Below are 22,046 nucleotides of genomic sequence, written 5' to 3' on the forward strand. Positions count from 1 at the left end.
AGCCCCAGTTTAATCTTATAAATTCCATTTCAGTATACATATTTTTTGGTCTGAATCACAGAATGGTTTGGGTTGGAAGGGACCTTAAGATCATCTATTTCCAACCCCCCCGCCTGTTTTTGGACCTGACCCGTAGTTTGGAGGAGCACAATCTCACCGTTGCTTTTAAAACAACGTACTTCTATTCAGTAGTAAGCTTAAGAACCCAGTTCTGGAACATTTCAGATGGTGGATTGCTGACCAACATACAAGGTCAATGAGTTGCTCAATATTTGCAGCAGTTAACATCAGTCTGTCTTTCCATATGTCCATAAAGTTAGCACTTGTCATTCATATTTGACTTGAGCTAGCCAAATTGCAAGGCATGTTGTAGTACAACATACCTAAGGGTGAGGAGAAACTGCCACCTTGTCCAGGTCCAAATTTCTCTCTGTCAGAGTTCATCTTCTTCCTCCCTGGTGATAGAGCGGACATCATGACAAATGACTGGGTTTTGCAAATCTATGAAGCAAAAAACAGATCAATTCTTTATTAAACGAGCACCTCTACTATATACTCAAAGCCTCAGCATTCTCATATATGCCCGGTAGTAAGTTGATTATATGAAAGGGTGACACAGGCCCTTCTTAACTCCAAAAAAAGGTTGACTTTGAGCAGTTGAGGAGAGAGGTGAAAGGGAACCATATATTTGCAGGCAGATCAATCTTGGCAGGCTGCCAACACAATCCAAACCTGTGAGGTAACTTGCTTAACACCCTCCTATGCAGAGGTGTAAACAGCAGGTAATACATGCATGACAAAGTATTGCCCACTTCTGTGACAGTGCTTCATAAATACTGGAGGAAAGAATGCCTCTCCATGCCAGTATTTGTCACACGTAAATATTTGTAATAGTTGCTATGGCAGTTGAGAGGGGAAAGATGAAAATCAGAAAACAGTGAAAGCTGTCTGAAAACAAGAAGCATTTCCAGAAAGAATGCAGTAAGCTCAAGTACTGGATTTTTTATTCCTCTGAATTCTTGTTACAAGAATTTGGCTTAAAAGAATCCCAGAATTTTATCTTTATATTTTCAAAATAAAATAACTTAGTATCTTGGTTAATTAGACCAGATGCTAAAAGGTGGCCTTCATTAATTGTGGTTGCCATTTTTAACACCCTTGAACCTATTTGACTGCGCCTGATACTTGAGTGATACACTTAATTTTTTCAGAATAACTCATATCTGGAATCTGGGATAAAGTATTTCAGTTGTGTTGGATCAGACCCAGTGTTTCAGCCCAGGAGTTACTCAATGCCTGCAAATGAGATAGGAATAAGGTGTTCTGTCTTGTAAGAACCATCCTGTCACTTTTCTGGTAACAGCCACTTCACAAATCTCATTGTTGTCAGCATTCCCATAATATTTTGCAGGGGGATCTCCCACTTTGAGTACTGAAAAATACGAGCCGGAGGTATGTGGACTGATCTTCCCATGGCACTGAAACTTTGTTCCCTCAAGACACTAATATTTAACACATAATATGCTTCTCGCTTTCAGAATAATGAACCTGGATTTCCTCCACAAGTGTTACCTTTTGATTTGCAACTGTCTTAGATATTTTTTTCCTAAAGCTGAATATAAGGCTTTCTTAGTCACTGTTTTCATGCTACAGTAATTGATTCCTATAGAATCATTCCTTTATTAAAAAAAAAATTCTAGTTAGAATTTCTGATGTTGTACAACCAACCACTGTTACAAAGCCCAGAATTTTACACAGGGGCGCCTATTGCACAGTTATGGTTAACTGCTTGTCACTATTTCCATTATATAGTAAAAGATTATTTTCAGGAATTTAGAACATTGCTGTAAAAAGTAACCGTGGGCTGCAGTTTTACACAGAAAATCTTTGCCCATGAGAAAATTATTGTCATAAATGCTGAAAGCATCAGTCAGTTTGCATAGCTATTTTTAAGTGGAGTGAGTGAAAAATCAAATATAGTAGTTTAAAACATATTTTCACACCCATGTACAGCCAGCACAGGTGTAAAATACCCCATGGTCCTGATTTCTAGCTCTGCACAACTTTGTATAGCTCCAATATTGCAAAAGAAGCTTGGGAAGCTTGGGACTTCCTAAAATAGCATAAAATTTCCAGGCACAATTGAATTTTCAGCTGTCAGAGAAAGCCACCATTATATCATACTGCATGGCGGAGGGTGAAATCTTGCCCTCCTTCCTTACCTCCTTGAGCATGCAGAGTGGGGCAGAAATATGAATACATTAACAAAAGAACATTACATATTCTAGCTAAGCCTGAGTGATTGATACAGTTTCAGAGAAATCCTCTTCTTTGTACAACTGTATATTTTTCTAAGTCTATACTGCACACCATTTTCTCCTTCAGGAACCTCAGTATCTCAGCAACAGAAAAAATGATTAAGAGCATCTGCCTTTCTTCCACACAAATATGTTAAGTATCTAAGCAAGTTTAGTCCAGAACTTAGTAACAAGAGGAAAATATTTTCTTAATTCGTACTTTGATTTAATTTTACAAAATTGGTGGTTCAAAATGTGTGTGGGGTGGGCCTTACAGTATCTTCACGGTTTCTGCAAATATTAAATGATTATGTTTTCAATTTGGCAGGGGTATTTTCACAGGAAGTGCAGTGTTTCAAAAAAAAGTAATTTGTAAATTTTCACATAAGCCCCTATTTCATGGCAAATGCCCCATCTTTTATCCAAACCAGGTAAATGTGGCAAAATATTTGGACATGCCATTGCTCTGTTTGTAAAAACAACTTCCTGGCTTCATTTACAAGTCCCAAATGCACAACTGCAGCATATTTGAAAAATTAGCCTTAAGAGTTTTTCTTATCATTCATTATTGCATATTACTTACTGCTATCATGCTGCTTTCACTTCTCTCCATTCATGATATATTCTCTACTAATTATGTTGTTATTATTATAATATCAGCACCACATGTTAAAGGCAAGAAGAAATAGCATATGAGTATCCTAGCCTTAGGTCCTTGCCATATAATCCATTTAATTACTGATATGACAAGTGAGAATAGCAAATACTGGACTGATACAAAGAATGACAGTTGCATATGCTAGGAGGTGACAAATTCAATAGCAGATTGAATGCAGGAAATGGGCTGCTTAAGCAGTGATTCCAACACACATTGAAATCTTTTGCAAAGTATTCTGCATTTCATTAATATCACATAATTTGAAGGAGGTGGTTTTATAAACTCTCTCCCATTGTTAAACCTAATTCCCTTTTATAAATCACATAAATGTACTTAAGCTTTCAAATTCATTGTTTTGCTACATAGGAACAAGAAAAGTTGTTCATTAACAGTGTTCAGCCACACCTTGAAAAATGCATCTGTCAAATTTGAAGTCAGGCTGCCTTTTTTCTCTGTGGTGAATTCTTGTCTGTAATTTCTTTGTCCTAAAATGCTAAAATGAAACAAAACATTGACTGGAATATGAATGGATCATGGACCATGGCCCTTGTTCAGGGTACTTTTTTCTTTTTTTTTTAACAACTATTAGAGATTGCCTTCAGTAATTAGAATTAATCACTGTGGTTTAAATCAGTATCATGCTTTCTGGATTTTCTAGGTGACACTGTCATGGTAAGGGAAATTTGAAATTATGTAACAGCTCTATATATTTATGTTAAATAGATTAATTCATTTCTCTTTTTATTGTTTTGACTTTGAATATAATTAATTTAGTAACAATAATTGCTTAGCTGTTAAAACAACAGGTTTTGGGGAGGGGGGAACAAGCAACAACAAACAAAAGAAAACAAACAAAAAACCTCAAAAAATTTCCGTATTGATAGATTTTGTTAGATACCTAGCAATAATTATTACTAATACTTCTCCTGGGATGGGCTGTTTTGTCCATGGGTTTCCTTTCTATAGGCCTCTACTTTCTTCATTTGAGTATGAAATGAAATATCAAGGGGAAACAACAATAGCGTTTGTGGGAATGTTAATGGCAGTTACACCTGATTACTAGCAGTCCTTTATTTTTTGTGTCATTAATTAGGCCTATAACTTCCAACTTAAATATTTTTCACATTTTTTCTATCAATAATATCTATGACAGAATGGGGTCGTTAGCATTTAATTAAAAGTGACACATGACTGAAAAGTCTTATGACACTTACATACGTCCCCAAATTTATAGTAGAGGCTGCTTCGTCACTTTCCATCTAGACGTTTCATAGATCTTCACAGAATAACTTCTTACGCTGTTATGTTACAGCACAAGTGGGACCATGTAGGCCACTGAGGGCTTAAGTCAGGCCTTAAGAACTAATTAATTCAGGTAATATTTCATGTAATTTAAGAGATGATTGTATTGTTTTAGCTCTATTCCATGACAAATTTACATGAGGCATATAATTTTACCAAAAAATGTGGTCAAGAAATCTAAACTGTGTAACCCATCAAGAAAGTAGTTGCATTTAGCAGTTTCAATTAATTTAAATAATGTAGGTTTGGGCATGGCTGGCTGTGGAGCATGGATGTGCTAATACCTTATTTGGAAAAATTGTTTCAGTATTTAATATGACCCAACTAACAATTAATCTTTGAACACTGGTGAATGAACTGCTACCACTGAGAATAGTTGTCTTGGTTTCACACACAGAAAATATTTCACTATCAATTTTAGCTCTGGGCTTTCAAATGGGGAAAGACATATATGCAGGTTGTGAGGATGGCTGTGAAAGCTGGCGCTGTGCTTTAACTGAGATTAAGAATTTTGCTTGCATACGTAAAACAAATGTACTGAAAAAAAAAAAGTAAACCCACTGCCACCAAGCTGAAAAGAAGGCACTTTGGAAAATATATGCTGATATATAACTGGCTAGAATTTCCTTCATTTTGCAAAGCCACAAGCCACATGCATCAGCTCACCGCAAAGTCATTAGGTCTTTTTAAACTCAGATGAAAAACATTAACAAATACCACAAAAGGCTTTAGTATGGCCCCTTTGTTCATTCACATATGGCAGTTTATAACTCCTGCACCACTTGGGTCGTGTGTTTGTTTAAGCTGCCTCCATCAGGCCAGCCCTGAAAGAACAAAAGACATCTTGAGCGATCCTAAGCAGGAAATGGGCTAATCTAAACATGGCTTGTGACACTATAAGTAGAATAGAAAGGGGAGGGATTGATTAGTCATTAATGTCCAATTGACTCCATATGGATGTTGCAATAATAAGGCCTTTTTCAGTGCAGTAGCGGAGTTATTGAATTAGAGGTTTATGTTTCCTCAGAGCTGACCTTAGGGAATTCCCTTTTGGTTCTTCATGTTGATATTTTAAAGGGAATGGAGTCTCTTAACAGGAGAAATAGAAACCTTATCATAATTGAGTGTTGTGTGGATTTAACTAACTTCTGCTACAGTGTATTCCCACCTCTTCGTATTTATTTAGCACATTTCACCTAGCAGGTGAAATATTTTAAAGCTCATTTAAATATTCCAGTATTTAATGAATCACTCATGTCTTTCTCCGTTTCTTCACGCTCTTTTCATTCATTGACATACAGCCTATAAGAAATGTTTGGCCCTCAAATTTCAGCTGAATAATATTTATTTAGCATTTGGAATGAAATCAGCCTCACAAACACTTCCCTGCAGAACATTTATGCCACTGTGTGACTACAGGCATCCACATCCTGGAACTAGTCATGTTTCCAAGTGGGTATTAGTTTTGCCTAGTAATGACAAGCTATGCCCGTAATGGCAACAGTTCATGAGATACCAATTTATTTTGCCTCTCTTGCTGATAATAAAGAATGAGAATGGCTTCTGTGTGTGGACAGGGATGAAGAAGTAAGAGGCAAGCAAGGGACAAAACAGATAAATGTTATATTAACACTACTACAAGTCACTTAGATTACAGTGAATTATTCCTTTTTCTACAAAATTGAATTTAAGAAATGAAAATAATATTTAAATTATTTTTCTTGTATTTTAAACTTTCCAGATGTTCTTTTGTCATTCTATTCTTTCCAGATTCTGTTTGATTTGAAATATTGCTATATCTTTCATAAAAGCTGCATTCATCTGTCCACAACTTAGGAGCAGGGTGGGGGACTGCCAAACCGGTTTTTCATGCTCCCTGTTTTTATGGCATTTCTATGTTTATAAGTAACTCATCTCTAGTATGAAAAGAATGACTTCTGTTTGCATGTTCATTAGATTTCTGGTTTCTGCAACACAAGCTGCTAGCTCTGCTACTTGTATTACCACAGACAGGACCAGATATTTTGGAGGTTGCAGTCAGTCTTCTCCAAAGTAGACAAAATTGTTATCTCAGCTCAATGAATAACTGATGGTAGGAGCTTTACTACTAACCAGTCACTTCTGCACTAGGAACCTGGAAAGACTGTCTTTATCTCCATATGTCCTATCTTAGTATATGTCTGTGGAAAATGGTATCCATTTTATTCTCTGGTGTAGCCAAAGATTCATTATCTCAGGAGAATCAAAGAAAATGTATCACTTCAAACACAAATCAATGGCCATAGTGTAAAGAGTAATTAAAGTATAAAAGAGCAACTGATAAAAATATTTTTTATGTTACCTCTTTTATTTTCCTCATCTTTTTTCTCACCCCTTTTTTTTTTTTTTGCTCCTTTTTATCATGTTATTATTGTTTGCATTCTGTTAACATCTAAAGACCTAGTCTGAGGTTTTGTTGTGGTAGACGATGTATAAAATGGAAGGTAAAACCACATCTCATTAAAGACAGCATGATTAACCCTAATGTGGCAAAGACTTATGGAACATGCTAAGAGATTGTGCCCATCCTGAAATTCTTGCCATTATATAAAGTGAGAAACTCAGATAAAGGCAGGAATAAATAATGTAAAAATTGTTACTGTATGATTCTTAAGAGTTCATTCATGTATAAATGTTTATGTTTCCTGTCGATGATCAGATTCTTTTCTCTACCTAAAGAACAGGTAGATTCATTCGCTGCACTGGCATTGGAGAACAGTTTCTTTCAGAACAAAATTGCTGTTTGAAATCACTTTAAGGAAGCTGTAACATTTTCAGATGCATTCTGTGGTGTTCTCTGACCCAGTACTGTCCTTGGAGCCTAGTCTGGAATCCAGCTTCTAGGAAGGAGTTGTCTGCCATATATCCACAAAAAAAGTGATCATTCTTCACTAATCTGCTTTTAGTTTTAAATCATCAAAGTCATGACAAGTTGAGCAAATGCAAAGTAACTAGGAAGTGAGTCAGTCTACACCCTCAAAAGCTCAAAGCGTCATTTTGAGAGCAGCCCCAGCCTTTAGGCTGAAGTATAGACTTTGCCAACTAAGCCATTAGGGCAGCCAAACTGTACTGCTTTTGCAATAATCTTAAATTCTGACCAAGCTCTTAAGTCTGAAAATCAAAAACTTCTCCTGCAATTGCAGTATGAACATTAACTAGCTGATAGCACATCAGTTGCCACAGAGACAGTTACCAACTTTCTCCTCCCTTCTCACCTTTCGTTAGTAATACATTTTTATCTAATATTTGAGGTTTATTTTTTATTAGACTTTCCTGAAAATATTTTCATAAAGAAGTAAATCACCTACCTCTTTGCAGTTGTATATATCCTTTCTTTTAAATTTCAGGAGACTCTTTCCACCTTTGTCAGTACTAGATCACAATAAGAAAAAAATACATACTTTGTAAAACTTATTGAAATTGTTTATAGAGCACACAATACTGTCTAAATATCTGATTGACAGGGTGAAGTACCTAAGAACAACCAATTTGAAAGCTTGTTCTTATGTGTTTCAACTTGTAAAAACTCACTAAGCATATGTGCTTTTTGTATCATTAGTGCCTCATTTCTAAGCTAAAAAGGTACTGAGACTTCCTGGCTCCCCACACAGAATCACACACTAACAGCAGTATTTGCTTGTAATGTTTTATATACTGAATATAGTTCTGTAGTTCTGAAATAGTTAGAAGAACATTGAGGTTATATTACTTCAGTTATTTGCAGAAATTCATTTTGCAGATGCTTTTGTGATGGCCTATGGGTCAAATTGCAAATATTCCCCTAGAGATCAAGCACAAAGAACATCAACTCTCTGGCTGTTTTTTCAAGTCCTTCAAGTATGGACTTGCTTAAAGCAGATGCAGCCAGAGCTTCCTGGCCTTCCTAGGATTGTTGTAATTTATTACTCCAAGTAAGAATTGTTTTCTAACATAACCTTTATCTGAAAACAGATCATGTATGCTGCTTTTTTTTTTTTTTCATTCTATCTCGATTATATCCAGATTCAAAAAAACCCAAACCAACAAACTAAAACCAATAATCTTTAATCTTGATACTTGTAAAGGTACTCTTTGCCTGCTCTCAGATTGAAAGGTTAAGTCAAAATTATGTTAGAAAGGGCTAAAGACAAACTCCATAGCCAAACTCCTTAGCCATAGTGAATAAGTACCTTTGGGAAAGTAAAGATGGAAATCATCGTATGCATTCAAATATGTCTTCTTTTCTTTGCTGTAAGTAAGTAGCTGAATAACAAATGACAACTTTTGCATCAGTAATAATTTGCTTTTTTCAATTTGTCACCAACTTCCTAATGCTCACATACTAGCTACATTTTTTATAGTACTGTTTTACAAGGTGGAACAACCATTACATGATATATTTGATTTTTTCAAATTATATAACTGTTTGTCTCAGTAAATGTTTCAGTGTTGACTTACTATGTTTGTAACTTAATATAGTTTCACAATAAATATATCCTCCCTCAAACGATGGTATCTTTGATATGCATTTTGCAAGCCTTCTGCCACCAAAGGGCAGAGCCTCACGAGCCATACACACCCCTAAACTGGTTGTACATGCAGGTTGCTCAGCAAAACTACTGTTCCTTTTTGCAATAAAAAGCTGACTGCAGCTGCAGCCTTCTGTAAATGTTGAACACCTGTAGCATGGTACTTAGAACAGTATTAAAATAGTTATGCATCTCATATTTGCCACAAACCTGTCTTCTTTTATGTGCACACATGTTAGTATACAAATCGCCAAATTGGTGTCAGTTGTAAAGTAATGGCATTGGAGGCATCATAAATTACCCCGGTGATCCTCAGGAAAAGACAGTGCCGTATATGAATGTTTTGCTCTCAGGGTAACGTATGTCTTCATCTGGCCCAGTAGTCAGAATATTGCCCTGTGTTGATGGATATAGTCAGCTTGAAACTACCCTACATTTCAATGCACAATAAACATGGTTGTCAACACCATATAAAGCAAAATCAATTTATCCTGTATGGTCAGTGCATTTTAAATGAAATTAATGTACTGTGGACCTGGTGGCAAAAAGGTAGTGTATTAGTTATGCATCCTCTGTTTTAGGGCTTTTTTCATGTAAATGTATTTCCCATATAGATTTTTTTTCAACGGTGTACCTAACATAAAATGTTTTTCCACTAAATTAAGAAACTTAGGTTTTGCACAGTTAAAAACTTGTGAGTTTTTATTTTTTACTATAACTAATCTTATATTATTCGGCAAATAAATCCATGTCAGGAGCTATAATAGTTTAGGAAAAAAGGAGGCCTATTGCGGTACTAGCTTGTCATCAAGTACTTTGCTTTTCCAAGGTATTGAATTATATGAACACTTTGATGAGGCCTAAGACTAAGTAAGTCACTCTCCCACTGTAAAGACTTTTTGCCTTACTTTTACAGCTAAGGTATAACCCTAAATATAAAAGTTATCATCACAATTACAAATATTTTTCTGGTGAAAGCATGCCTTATCTAGGCTTGGTATTAGATATATTAAAATAAAGAGATACTTCTCCTGTATTAACTAATTCTATGTCCCCTACTCAGTTCTGTGAACTCTAAACCCCCATGAAGCTTTGCTGTTTGTGGTCAAGAAGCAGGAGTGGATGCATTCAAAAAATCAGTTAAAGTTAGCATGTACATGTTGAATTGGTAGTATGTAAAGACAGGACACCAAGCCATATTAAAGCACAGCAGGCATGAAGAAGCTGGAGTGCTTATCTCCCATTCCAGAAGCTCCAGGATGCTGTGTATGCACCTGTTGTATGCAGATGGTTACATATATGTGATTGAATTCTCCAAGACATATCTAAAAATCAGCTAAAGAAGATGTAACTTTAAAATGTTCAGCTCCAGCTATAAACAGATCTATATAATTAGCAGCATGTACCTGGTGTTCTATGTAATTTATTTTATTAAATATTTGGCACATGCTTCACTGCTGAAGCAACAAAGTCATTGTACTTGTGTGAACAAGTATACATCAGTTTGGATTCTCAAGTGTAAATTTTATGTGAATTTCATTGAGCATCCAGAACATGTGTGTTATGTTAAAGTCCCAAAAAGAAACTTTTTCAAATCTCCATGCCTTAACTGGAGAAATACCAGTGCAATTTGTTTCTTCACTCAGATTTTGATGCCTTCAGCTGGGTGAGCCTGATCAGTTACATTGAAATCACTGGATAGCCTTTCTCTCTTATAGATCTGGCAACAAAAAGAGAGAGAAAGAGAATGAGGCTAAAATAAACACAGCACTGAAAGCACTTGCATAATCCACGTAATAATGTTTTGCATCCATCTTGTTTCTTCCTGCCCTGACATTACAGGAAGTAAAGCAATGAATGGCTCTGCAGCTAAACTACAGCAGTATTATTGTTGGCCAACAGGAGGTGCCACTGTGGCTGAAGCTCGAGTCTACCGGGATTCGCGGGGCCGAGCCAGTAGCGAACCGCATATCAAACGACCAATGAATGCTTTCATGGTTTGGGCGAAGGATGAGCGTCGAAAAATTCTTCAAGCTTTCCCTGACATGCACAACTCCAACATTAGCAAAATCTTAGGTAAGTGCAAGACAATGAACAAATCACGACCGTGACTGAACCAAATATAAGGGAAGCAAAGAAGGCTCTGCCATAGTAGTGGCAATTATTGGAGCTGTGGAAAGATGAGATTATTTATATTGGTGACACAGGCTAGTTACTTCCTTCTTGGATATGCAACTTCTCTCATTTTAGGACATACTTTGGGAGATGTTAACTGAAATTAGAATTACTGAAACTTATACAAATGAAATTTCATCGGTTATCTTCATTTTCATTCCCTTCCTTTTCCCTTTCTGCTCCTTCCCCAATGCTCTTTATTTTCACCAGCAGAGTCACAACATGCTTTAAAGACTTAGCAGCATTCAAAAGGAATGTTTTGTGAAATCTGTTGCAAAAGCGTATACAAAAGGTCTAATTGTAAGATCTCATTAGAAATCACCTGAACTACTAATCGCCTGAATGCAAAATGGTACTTGCTAGAGTAAATACTGAGAAAAAATTAATAAAGTACAAAATCAAAATCAAAGGTTTATGTCAGACAGTGCAGTGTCAAAGAAAGAAACCTGGCACAGTTCAAAAGACATGTACATGTATACCTTCTTACATGCAAAATCATGTTTGATTCAAAATGTTGCCTTGTTCAAAAAGCTAAGGAAGCACTAGTATCATATAACTAAAATACTGCTTAGTTAAAAGACACCATAGTTAATATTTAATTTGTGTAAATTAGGACAATTAGGAAATATACCATGGATTATATTTTGCCACTGTACAAATAAATTGGCTCATTTTTGAGAAATATTGATTTGCTTTTAGACCCCTCCAGAGAATTAGAAACATACGTGAGAATGAGTGGTGAAATGTTAAAATCTATATTTGCTGTCTGAGTCTTTGAAGTAAAAGACAGTTTCCAAATGTAACTCGTAATAAATAAAAGTCAAGTTTCCTCTGTAATCATTTTATTGTAAACTTTGAGTTCAAATACATTCTTACGAAAGCTTGTTGCTTGTTAGTTCAATTAGAGGCAAGAATGCATAGAAGTAAATGTTACTTTGTCCTAAAACTTCCAAAATCTTACTTGGTACTTCTCATATTTTTGCCTACCATATAAGTAAGTTATATGAATAGCCTTTCAGTTTTGTATAAAACCTGCACTGTTTCAGTGTTGGCAGCTGTAGTGAATCTATATTATTTGTGTGCATTCTGTGAAAAAACTGTTAGGAGCATAGTAACCGTATTCATTAAAATGTAAACTTCCAGCATAAATATTTCAGAAGTGCCAGCAATTGAGTGTTTGTTAACCACAGAATTAACCTGTCAGTATCTACTCTGCCACAAATAAGTCTATGTCCATAGAATATCTGTGCAACTTTTTCAGGACAATGAGAAAAGAGACTGAAATATTAGAACTGACAGTATTGCTGGCTACAGATAATATTTATACAACTTTTCCATTTGTTGATGTATGAAAAATCTTGGTAAAAGAATAGCTTCCACCCATGCTTACCACAGCTGTAATCGTTTTGTTCATCTAAAAGACACCAAAAAGCTATTTTCTGCATTTCTCATCCCTTGGAAAAAAGGAGGAAAAAAAAAATCCCTTCTCTATTCAAGTGTTTAGATAGCTCCTTATAAACAATACAAGAAATCTGAATACTTTCTGCTCTTCCTGTGTACACTGCTTTTTAACTTTTTAATTGGTGCAGCTTTCAATGAGACTTTTTAGTACCTGAAGTGGTCTACATCATTACAGTGTGCTTTCTGTCTTTCCTTTTTTAAAAATACAAGTTTGTTAAATGTAACTTTCTCAGTACAGTCATGTGCATTTATTATATCTGGCTAGAAGATAATATCCATAATAGGATTTAAAATATAGTAAGGTGCCAATAATATGCTGTCGTATAACCCCAGCTGGCAACTAAGCACCACACAGCCACTAACTTGTCTCTTGGTTGAATGGGGAAGAGTACTGGTAAAAGTGAGAGAAGTCACGGGTTGAGGTAAAGACAGTTTAACTGGTAAAAGAAAAGCTGCATGCACAAGCAAAGCAAACTAAGAAATTAATTCTCTGCTTCCCATGGGCAGGCAGGTGTCCAGCCATCTCCAGGAAAGCAGGGTTCCATCGCATGGAACAGTTAATTGTGAAGACAAATGCCATCACTCTCAACATCCCCTCCCTTTCTTCTTCCTCCCCCAGCTTTATATGCTGAATGTGATGCCATAGGGTATGGCATATCCTTTTGGTCAGCTGGGGTCAGTTATCCTGGCTGTGTCCCCTCCCAGCTCCTTGTGCACCCCCAGCCTCCTCACTGGTGGGGTGGGGTGAGGAGCAGGAAAGGGCTTGGCTTTGCATAACCACTGCTCAGCAAGAAGGAAAGTATGCCTGTGTTATCAACACTGTTTTTAGCACAAATCCAAAACAAAGCCCATACTAGCTACTATGAAGAAAAGTAACTTTATCATAGGCAAAACCAGCACATTTGCCAAGCTTATAAGATTAGTAAATATAAGACACACAGACAGCAAAGGATTTTTCATAATTTTGTTGCATCTCTAAGGTTTTGATTTTTGTTTTTGCTACATAGCAAGGTATTAATATCTATTAGTAGGAGTCTATAAACCAAATCCTCATAAAACTATCAAAGAAGCATGCATCCCCAGGCAATGTGTTAAGCTTTTAACAGCGAAAGTATAGTTGTAGAACTTATTTAACCATAATACTGTGTGTGGTATTACAAAGGTATAGAATTATTCACAGATTAATGCTCATATTGTAAAAAATTAAATAGTCTGTTTTTCAGCATGGGGCTGATATATTCAGAAGTAACTATTGACTTTAAGTGTACCTATTTAATAGAGATTCACATATGTTTGATCTGTAGCAATATCCGAAAGTCAGGGTTCTTTTAATGTGTCTCAGATTGTGCATCCCAATGTATGTGCTATCTGATGTAAATTCAAATCAGTTTATTTAATTATTTAAAATTTGTTTATTATGAGGAAAAGGCATGTTGAAGTATGTACATGTAAAACACTTGATAATGTTTTGTGTTAACAGGATCTCGCTGGAAGTCCATGTCAAATCAAGAGAAACAACCTTACTATGAAGAGCAGGCACGGCTAAGTAAAATCCACCTAGAAAAGTATCCTAATTACAAATACAAACCTCGACCAAAACGTACCTGCATTGTTGATGGAAAGAAATTGCGTATTGGTGAATACAAACAACTGATGAGGTCTCGAAGACAGGAGATGAGGCAGTTTTTTACCGTAGGGTGAGTACTATTGTTGTAATTGTTTTCAAAGAGAGAACATACTGTTTGAAAACAAATAGACTTATCTGTTTAAGTCACTGACTAATGTAATTTAGAAGGTAAGTATTTGAACCTGCGAAACCTTATTAAAAACATAAGAAACATCGTGGAATATGGAGCTATCAGCTTGTCACTAAATGCTGATTATGAGACTGATTATGGAATTCTTTGAAGTAGAAAGAAATTGTTTCCCATTAGCCTGAAAGGTTTGAACCATGTCTTTTGTGAGTTATTAGAAAGCTAATCCATTCTGGGTTAGTAATGACTCTAGGATAATTTCCTAAATTAAGACAAGAAGAAAGAGAAAAACACAAAAGACTATTCCCACATAGAATGAGTCAGGAGACGCAGGAAAGAGAAAAGGGACAGGAGTAGTAGCAGTCATGTTAGGAACACACATGGATGAATGATATCACAGAATCACAGAATCCCAAGGGTTGGAAGGGACCTAAAAAGATCATCTAGTCCAACCCCCCTGCAAGAGCAGGGTAACCTACAGTACATCACACAGGAACTTGTCCAGGCGGGCCTTGAATATCTCCAGTGTAGGAGACTCCACAACCCCCCTGGGCAACCTGTTCCAGTGTTCTGTCACTCTTACAGTAAAGAAGTTCTTCCTGATGTTAACGTGGAACTTCCTATGCTCCAGTTTACACCCATTGCCCCTTGTCCTATCACTGGATATCACTGAAAAAAGCCTAGCTCCATCATCCTGACACCTACCCTTTACATATTTGTAAACATTGATGAGGTCACCCCTCAGTCTCCTCTTCTCCAAGCTAAAGAGACCCAGCTCCCTCAGCCTCTCCTCATAAGGGAGATGTTCCACTCCCTTAATCATCTTTGTGGCTCTGCGCTGGACTCCTTCAAGCAATTCCCTGTCCTTCTTGAATTGAGGGGCCCAGAACTGGACACAATATTCCAGATGCGGCCTCACCAAGGCTGAGTAGAGGGGGAGGAGAACCTCTCTTGACCTACTAACCACTCCCTTTCTAATGCACCCTAAGATGCCATTTGCCTTCTTGGCCACAAGAGCACATTGCTGGCTCATGGTCATCCTCCTATCCACCAGGACCCCCAGGTCCCTTTCCCCTTCACTACTTTCCAGCAGGTCAACCCCCAACCTGTACTGGTACATGGGGTTGTTCTTCCCCAGATGCAAGACTCTACACTTGCCCTTGTTAAATTTCATCAAGTTTCTCCCCGCCCAACTCTCCAGCCTGTCCAGGTCTCGCTGAATGGCAGCACAGTCCTCTGGTGTGTCAGCCACTCCTCCCAGTTTTGTGTCATCAGCAAACTTGCTGAGGGTGCACTCAGTTCCCTCATCCAGGTCATTGATGAAAATATTAAACAGCACCGGTCCCAGCACCGACCCCTGAGGAACTCCACTATCATAGCATCAGGCTATTAGGAATTTTGTTATATATCAAACTGTGGAAAAATAGATTTTAAAAATGTGTGTTTTAAGAAGTGTCTTTCAAGTAACGCATAGATAGAGTGATTAGATTTGCAACTTGGAATACATGGCTCAAAAAGGTCCTGGCACAGTTTTAAAAACTGTGTGGTTTTTAGCAGCATTTCTTCTAGTCTTCAGCAGAAAAAGCAGCACAATGAAAGATCTACAGGCTAAAGATAACAAAAGTCCAGTGAAACAACTGCACCATAACTGATTTCTGTCTCCTGTTTTTCTATGAATTAATCTGTGATGCTCAGTGCTCTAACACAATGTTTCTGGTGGTTTGCAAAGAGTCTAAAAGCTATCTCCAGTGCCAGGCTTTCCAAATTCACAATGTTCTGCTTATTTCTTTAATCACAATAGTCTCCTTTTGTTGAGTGCTTCACCACCAGATAATTGACCTTGACATCGATTATGTGCCCTCATTTTTGGCTTGGGATGCAGAACTCCTGTTGCAGTCAATTATTTTGTGGTAACAATGTGGGCTTTTTCTTCAATCAGTAAATAGAAGTGTTTCTGGTATCTTGAAATAGCCTTGCACTCTATAGTTTTGACATTGTTTTTTATGCTTCACTGTAAGCAAAATTGTTTACTAATAGGCTTCCATTAAAAATATGCATAGATCTCTAAATGGAAATCTGAATTTATATTAGACATCACAAATTACATTCATATCGAAGGAATGAAACTCTATCTTACGTCTTCCAAAGCAGATTGACAGACTAAATCACATCTAGACAAGAAATGCTAAAGAAATGCCGAAACAGCAGTCTGGACAATTTGAGAATTGTTTGCTAATTCAAAACAGTATTAAGCAGTAGCATTGTTACACTTTGGAAGTGGTGGCTAAATATGGAGGTGAATATGGAAAAAAGATTCAATAAACTCCTAAAAGTGCCTACTTAAAGGGTGATATTGTGAATTAAAAAAAAAAAAAAAAAAAGAAGAAGAAAAAGAAAAGAATGAAAACTATTTGAAATTTAACTGCTGATGTAACCTAAGTGTAGCATCTTAGCATCTTTCTCATATATCAAACAGTATGATCAGAAAGACCATGAGAATTTCATCATTTTCTTAAAAGGACTGGTTCTAATTCATACTTATGTTAAGTCCTCTGTACCATGCTCTATCCATGTAGAAGTTTTAAAGTAAAGAGTAAACTGACTCTGTGCACTTAGTTATGAAAAAAATGGGGGGGGGGAGTATGAAGTCTAATGGATACATTCAGTGAAGGTAAAATGAGATCCATGTTGCAGTTCAATAAGAATATAAGTTTTGATAATGAGGAAACACAGGATAGGATTTAAAAAAATATTTCATGCTTTCCTGCGATTTCCCACTGTTGCCCCAATTCCCTTTTCCCTCAAGGAAAAAAAAATCAAAACAAAATTCTTGGAAGAGACCAACCAAAAAAGGTGAAAAAACCCCCAGAAAAAAAACCAGACTAGGGTAGGGTTCTTTTTTTTTTTTTGATTGGGGGGGAGGGGGGGTGTCTGTTTTGTTTTGTTTTGTTTTTAACTGAAACATAAAACATGGCATAATTTATTTCAGCACAATAGTTTACTGAGTAATAAAAAGCAACATTTCATCCTAATTGCATTATAATTAAGTGAAATATGGTAATTGAGCCTGTCAACTTCTCAAACTTACTCTTCCTTGTGTTTAAGGTAAATATCACATAAGGCATCGGCTGGAACAGTTTTCCTAGCTGACCTTCTACACCCATCGTTTTTCCACAGTTTTGATGGAACAAGCAGCATAAGCCATTCTTCAAACTTGAGAGTTGAAGTGCAGTTTCGTTTTCACAATGAAATAGGAGACAAATGTGGGGTTTAGGGTTGAATATACTCTATGCAGTAAATATTTCATTGTAAGAGAGAGAACAAAAGTCCAAAAGAGACTCAAACGAGTCTAGTGCCAAGTGCTTCGTACTGCTTGAAGTCCTGCTGGTTTTCTCTCCCTTTTTTTGTTTGTTTTTTTTTTTTAAGATTATGTTGGGAATGGGTATGCTGAAACAGAAAAACAAACAACAAAAAAACCATCACAGAATGAAAAGATAAATAGGAGATGTGTGAAGAGAAAGGTAAACCTTCAAAACAGGTAGCTAGAGGAAAATACAAATAGCAGGAATTATGTTCTTTCTTTTTTTGTGTTTCGTGTTTTCTTTTACTAACTGTAAATTTATGGCTTAAGCAGCCCATTAAAGGCTAGCTCCAGTCAGATCCCTGTGGGTGAGCCATTGGCTAGCAAAGAATAATTCTGCAATGTGTACAACTAGAACACCACCACCCTCCCACCCCAACATAGAAAGTGTTTTACACTGCTTGAACTTTTAAGATGCAAAAAATTCTCATACTGCTTAGTTCAGTGAGACTCATTCATGATAAATATTAGTAAGACGCACAGAGGTTGTTTAAAGAATCTCAATATACAAGCTAGCCAGGCTTTAAAATAAAATAGAGAAATAAGGTAACAAATGGCCAAGTTCTGTTCTGATTTTTAAAGAAAAGCTTCCAAAGTATTGAATTAGTGAAAATTTCTTGAAATGAATCAGACAGGAAATTAATATTCTGAAATAAATGTCATATATGTGATAGATCAGCTCAAAAATCTAGGAACTGGCAAATATTTTAAAGAACAGATTTGAACTTAAACTGTGTGTAGGCTTTCTATTGCATCCCTACATGAATGAATATTGTTCCAAATGAGGCAGATAATATACAGAAATAATTCATGTTTAATGCAGAGTATATTAAAAAATTGCTGGTTTTAATCTAGTGGAAGCTGAATCTGAAGCCAGCTATGTCTTTAAAGTAATTGAGTTATTTTTAACAATAAAATTAGTAATGGAAAGTTGTGAATGATAACTTCAGTGTAAATTAATCCCTGAACAGACTTCAAGTGATTTACAATTTATCTTCAATAGTACTTTTTTTATAATGAATAAATAAATGTAAGCTAACAGACAGATCATATATAAAACATAAATTCAGACATTTTAAGACTCTGTCTTTTGTTGCTTTGTCTTACAAAAATAATTCAATTCTCAGTTTTACAATCCAATACACTCTGAATACAAGTATATGATATATACATCTCTCTAAAGAACTATGTAAGCAGTAACTCTTTGTGTGTGTTTTACCAGTGCAAGATGTTTAGAATAAAGCCTTTATAGTGTTTATAACTACTGTACACACATAGTCTGAATGTTGCTAGACTACAGTTTTGAATAAGGTTGTAATATTATACTGCTGTAGCTTGAACTTAAAGTAGTACACAATGGGTGCTTTTGTGAGATTTACTGTTATTTCATTCCTTATAGGAATGTAAGTTTCAGGAGTGTGTAACACATAAGCATTTTCTTTAATGCAATTGATTTTGCTTCAATCACTTAAAGGGCTGTCAGAAAATAGTTGGGAAGGGACCAGAAAACAATTGTAATTTGCCAGTTTAAATGTTTAGCTAGTTTTGCAAAAGTCAGAAGTGGAGTGTTCTCCAGGAAAATCCAAAGATTAATGCCATGAACTTGTGAGCAGGTCAACTGGTCTAAGAATTTTCATGTTACCTCCTTTTTTATATTTACCTAACTATTTTGGGCCACATCTTTGGCCCCAGAATGGACAGACATGTTAGCAGTGATGCAGAGCAGAGAGGCAAACAGCCTGTAGTAACTGGACACATAAGGATTGCTTTGGGAAAGAGGAGATGGTGGAGTCAGGTGTGTTTGAAGACAGGGTACGTAGCCATGTGTCACCATTCCTCACAGATCTGAAGAGATAAAACGATTAATGTTGGCTTCTGGAAATCTTAACCAGGTAGAACACATTGTTGCTTTAGCTGCTTGCAACTAAGCTGAATTGTAACCTGTAGCTTGCAATAAGTATGCTTTTATCTCCTTACTCTAGGGTCTTAGGAAAGGCAAAAATCTAGCTAGATACAAGGATTAAACATGGAATTTAATATTATAAAAAAATGCCATTGAAGCGAATGCTTTAAAAAAAAAAAAAAAATCAAACCAGAACAAAAAAAAAAAACCAAAAACACCCACAAAAAAAACAAAAACAAAAAACCCAACAAAACCAACGCACAAGCAAAAAAAAAAAAACACCCAAAAATACAAAAAAAAAAAAATTTGTCAGAGTCATTCAGGGAGAGTGATTAGAATTCAAATAAATGGTCTGATTTCTTTCTCCTTCCCCATCTTTTAAAATGTAACTATTTAGAAAATGGTAACACTCATGTCCAGTAACATATGCCATCCATACAGTTTATTATATCTTAAAATAAGGCTTTCTGTGATGTAATGCAGCAGCTTGAGCAGAATATACACTGACAACCTGATCAGCTTTAAATAATAAAAATGCTTGAGTGAGAAATAGGTGTCCAGTTACTGGAGGTGTGGGGGTGCCCATGTTTAAGTGCTAGCAAATTTGTGCTAGGGAAAGGATAGCAATGTGAGAACACTTCCCATTTAGGTGGTGCCATGTGTTTACTATTCCACAGTGAGATACAGGTAATTTAAAGCTCACAGTTACTACCCATCCACCAGCACGCATGCACACCATGTCTGATTTTTGTTTAATATATAAAAAAGAACTGCATTTATGAATGATGAATTCATTGAGCCTTTAAGTTTGCTGTCACACTGATCAAGATCTTTACCAGTTAGATTCATTATACAGTTTGCCATGCTTCTGGTGTATTCTTAAGGAAAAGGTATCTCTCTAAATTCTGCTTTATTATGCTCAGATGACCTGCTCTCCTTAGACTTTGAAATGAGTGGTAGTTGGACAAATATACCCTGTCCCATTGAAAAGTGGCTATACAAAAGGGGTTTTCTGAGTTAATAAGCATTTGAAAGAATATCTGATTTTTTTAATGCAGTCTGTCCTTTAGGGCTTAAACACTGACAACCATCATTTTATCAAGACACCCTCACAGCCCTGTGCAACACAGATTTTTTTTTCCTTCTTGCTACTTATAAAAAGGCAATTTGCTTCTGAAAAATGCAAATATTCTGGGAGGAGGGATAGCAGTGGATAGTAGGGTCCCAATCCCTAGCATCCTCTATAATGCAAGAACAGCTTACACTCAATTATTTTCTGAGTATATTCTATAACTCTTACTGGAAGAGTTGTAAAAACAACTTTTCTCAGAACATCTTTTGGCATTAATATTGTGGTGTTCTTTGATGAATGATTTGGGATGCTGTGTTTTGTGAATTTACTTATTCTAGGAAATACTAGAAAAATATTAGTATCAGAATTTGTTAGATGGGCAGATTAGAGAGAATTAAGCGATCCAGTGACAACTATGTAGAATTTTGCTGTGATCGTATGTGGGTTTCTTTTTCCTTTGCTTTGTGGAAAGAGTCATCAAAGTGAATGTTTTCTGTGCCTTAAAGTTGTGGAGGAGATAAATGTGGGGTTTTAACAGTAATAGTTTATACTCCTGATAATATGCAATCCTAAAACAGAAATGTTCCCATGAGATGTAGGTGTTCAATTTTATGGATAAAGTATTGAAAGATATTTGCAGAAAATCGCTTGCAAGCAAATGCATTGGTTGAAAATTGTTTTCACAGAACATTTACCAGACCATTAAAAAAGTGAAAATTTAGTGAAAAATTCCTAGCTGTTTGTAAATCATCTGCAAATCATCATTTGCAAACAGGAGTATAATGACTGTGTCAAATGAACTACTGCAATATTTTTGCTTGCTGCTAGCCAGGTGTACCATACTTATACAACAGATGTTCAAATTTCTCAAGCTGTGCAGAGGCTTTAAGAATCAGGCTAGCAGTACCAGCAATGACAGAGCTACATGCTATTTTAATATTATCTTACACAGTGTGTTCATGATTTGACTGTCAGTATTAGTTCTCAAACTTGAAAGACTCTGGTTTCACTCTGTAGTGCAATATTTATCAATATTAGAATTTGATCAAAGAACAATGAAGACTCAACATTACGGGTCTTGTCAATAAGCCTTACATTACTTTGTGTATGATTTAGCCAGTGATTATGGATTTGTAAGAGACTGGCTTATGGAATGTCCTTTTGAATTTTAGCATAGAATGACACAGTGGTCAAGAAGTTAAATTCATTAGACTATTCAAATAAACTTGACACTGTTTCTCATGCTAAAATGATATAATAGTTGTCTAATTAATCTGGTCAATATTGCTCTAAAGATGATTGGGAATACATTGAAATCTATGATCCTTTAAACAGATTACGCAGATAGGCATCTAAGTTCAGTAACTAGTCAATACTAAACCAGGATCTTCCAGGGCACTTAGAGGTAATGCTGGTGCTGAAGTATATTCATTCAATGTTGCATCTAAAGTACTATGGAGATTCTCTTCCTTCAGACGAGTAACATCCCTTCTCTTTCTCTTAGCTTTACTAAAGG

The 22,046-nt window shown here is 36.0% G+C and overlaps 1 protein-coding gene across 6 annotated transcripts in view; it reads left to right on the plus strand.

Annotated features, from left to right (window-relative positions):
• SOX6 (SRY-box transcription factor 6) overlaps positions 1-22,046 on the plus strand; it is a 322,923-nt gene that overhangs the window by 292,804 nt on the left and 8,073 nt on the right. For 4 of the 6 annotated variants that reach the window (XM_065682941.1, XM_065682940.1, XM_065682944.1 and 1 more), the window contains exons 13-14: positions 10,647-10,880; positions 13,921-14,137. In XM_065682941.1, coding sequence (XP_065539013.1) covers positions 10,647-10,880; positions 13,921-14,137 — 451 coding nt within the window. The remainder of the gene's footprint in view (positions 1-10,646; positions 10,881-13,920; positions 14,138-22,046) is intronic. The other 2 variants (XM_065682945.1, XM_065682946.1) reach the window with 1 other exon arrangement.

Source organism: Lathamus discolor, chromosome 6 (genome assembly GCF_037157495.1).
Source record: "Lathamus discolor isolate bLatDis1 chromosome 6, bLatDis1.hap1, whole genome shotgun sequence".
Classification (NCBI taxonomy): domain Eukaryota; kingdom Metazoa; phylum Chordata; class Aves; order Psittaciformes; family Psittacidae; genus Lathamus; species Lathamus discolor.